Source organism: Perkinsus marinus, assembly GCF_000006405.1.
Source record: "Perkinsus marinus ATCC 50983 genomic scaffold scf_1104296934560, whole genome shotgun sequence".
NCBI lineage: Eukaryota > Perkinsozoa > Perkinsida > Perkinsidae > Perkinsus > Perkinsus marinus.
The window spans coordinates 1-1,113 of record NW_003214729.1 but is presented as its reverse complement, the minus strand read 5'-3'; the positions used below and the strand labels follow the sequence as shown (position 1 = coordinate 1,113).

Genomic DNA, 1,113 nt, shown 5'->3' with positions numbered 1-1,113 from the left:
AAAGGAGAAGTATCCATAACAGAAAAAGTGTATGGTGAGGTGGCTCACCGATGCCCTTGGTAGTGCTCTCTTCATCCTCGAAGAGAACAGTGGCGAAGCCTCTAGAACGGCCGTCCCAACTTCGGCGATATCGACACGTATAACTTTCACCGCATTCACGGAAAAGATCTTTAAGATCTTGCCAGGCTGTCCTCCAAGGTAACTGAGTAGGAGGGTACTACTGAGAGTCATACGATGGTAATCTGTTGTACGTTGCCAACGTAGATGAGCCTCCCTTTATCACGAGGGCCAACACGAAGTGGTCTGAGGCCGCCCTTGCCTTTGTAACCCTTAAAACCCTTACCCTTACCAGCTGAGGACAAGCATGTGTAAGAGGGTATCCGAATTACCCACAACTTACGGTATCCCCAATCAAATCCCCAATCCCAATATCCCTTCCCTTTACCCTTCCCTTTCCCTTTACCCTTACCCCTACCCTTGCCACCACGAGGAGAGCCTGTACCATACAACACTACTACACAGTAGAGAAGAGACCTGCCCAAGACTACCACTCTCGGACCAAGGCTTCGCAGGGCCACGGTCCTCTCTGACAAAGATCTTTCTCTCGCCCAATTGCGTCTCATTGAGCGTATCAATAGCCTTCGCCACTGAACTCGCCTCCTTAAACTCGACTATCCTGCAAGCCACTTGTTGATGCTCAACACGTGTTCTCGCGATACAGTCCATGTCGCCAACAGTGACTCACCCGCAGCCTTTGGATTTACCATCGTTTCTGGTCATAATATCGACCGACACGACAGGTCCAACCTTCTTCATATGATCACCGAGCTCATCTTCGGTAGTCTGAGGTGACCATATTGGGAGACTCTTAGGAGTATTCGAGACGTAATAATACCAACTTACCGTCCAATCGAGATTGCCAACATAAACACACTTTTCCTGCGATGCCATACTGCTTCCTTTAAATACTTCTATCAATAACTATTAATCCGCTGTGTCGAAAGTAGCACTTGAGCGCCGCCCGCCACGTTAGGAAAATAATACGCCTGATCGTACCGCACTCAGTTAAAAGAGCACCCGGCGACCGTGCGACCTGCGTCGAACAAAAAAGCG

The 1,113-nt window shown here is 49.2% G+C and overlaps 1 protein-coding gene across 1 annotated transcript; it reads right to left on the bottom strand.

Moving 5' to 3' along the window:
- Positions 1-227: 227 nt before the first annotated feature.
- Positions 228-951, bottom strand: Pmar_PMAR013382 (conserved hypothetical protein; the record flags this gene model as incomplete). Its single annotated transcript, XM_002784837.1, has 5 exons — positions 228-352; positions 401-496; positions 519-676; positions 746-843; positions 904-951. The coding sequence occupies 5 exons, from the start codon at positions 949-951 to the stop codon at positions 228-230; spliced, it is 525 nt and encodes a 174-aa protein (XP_002784883.1).
- Between the last annotated feature and the right edge of the window lie 162 nt (positions 952-1,113).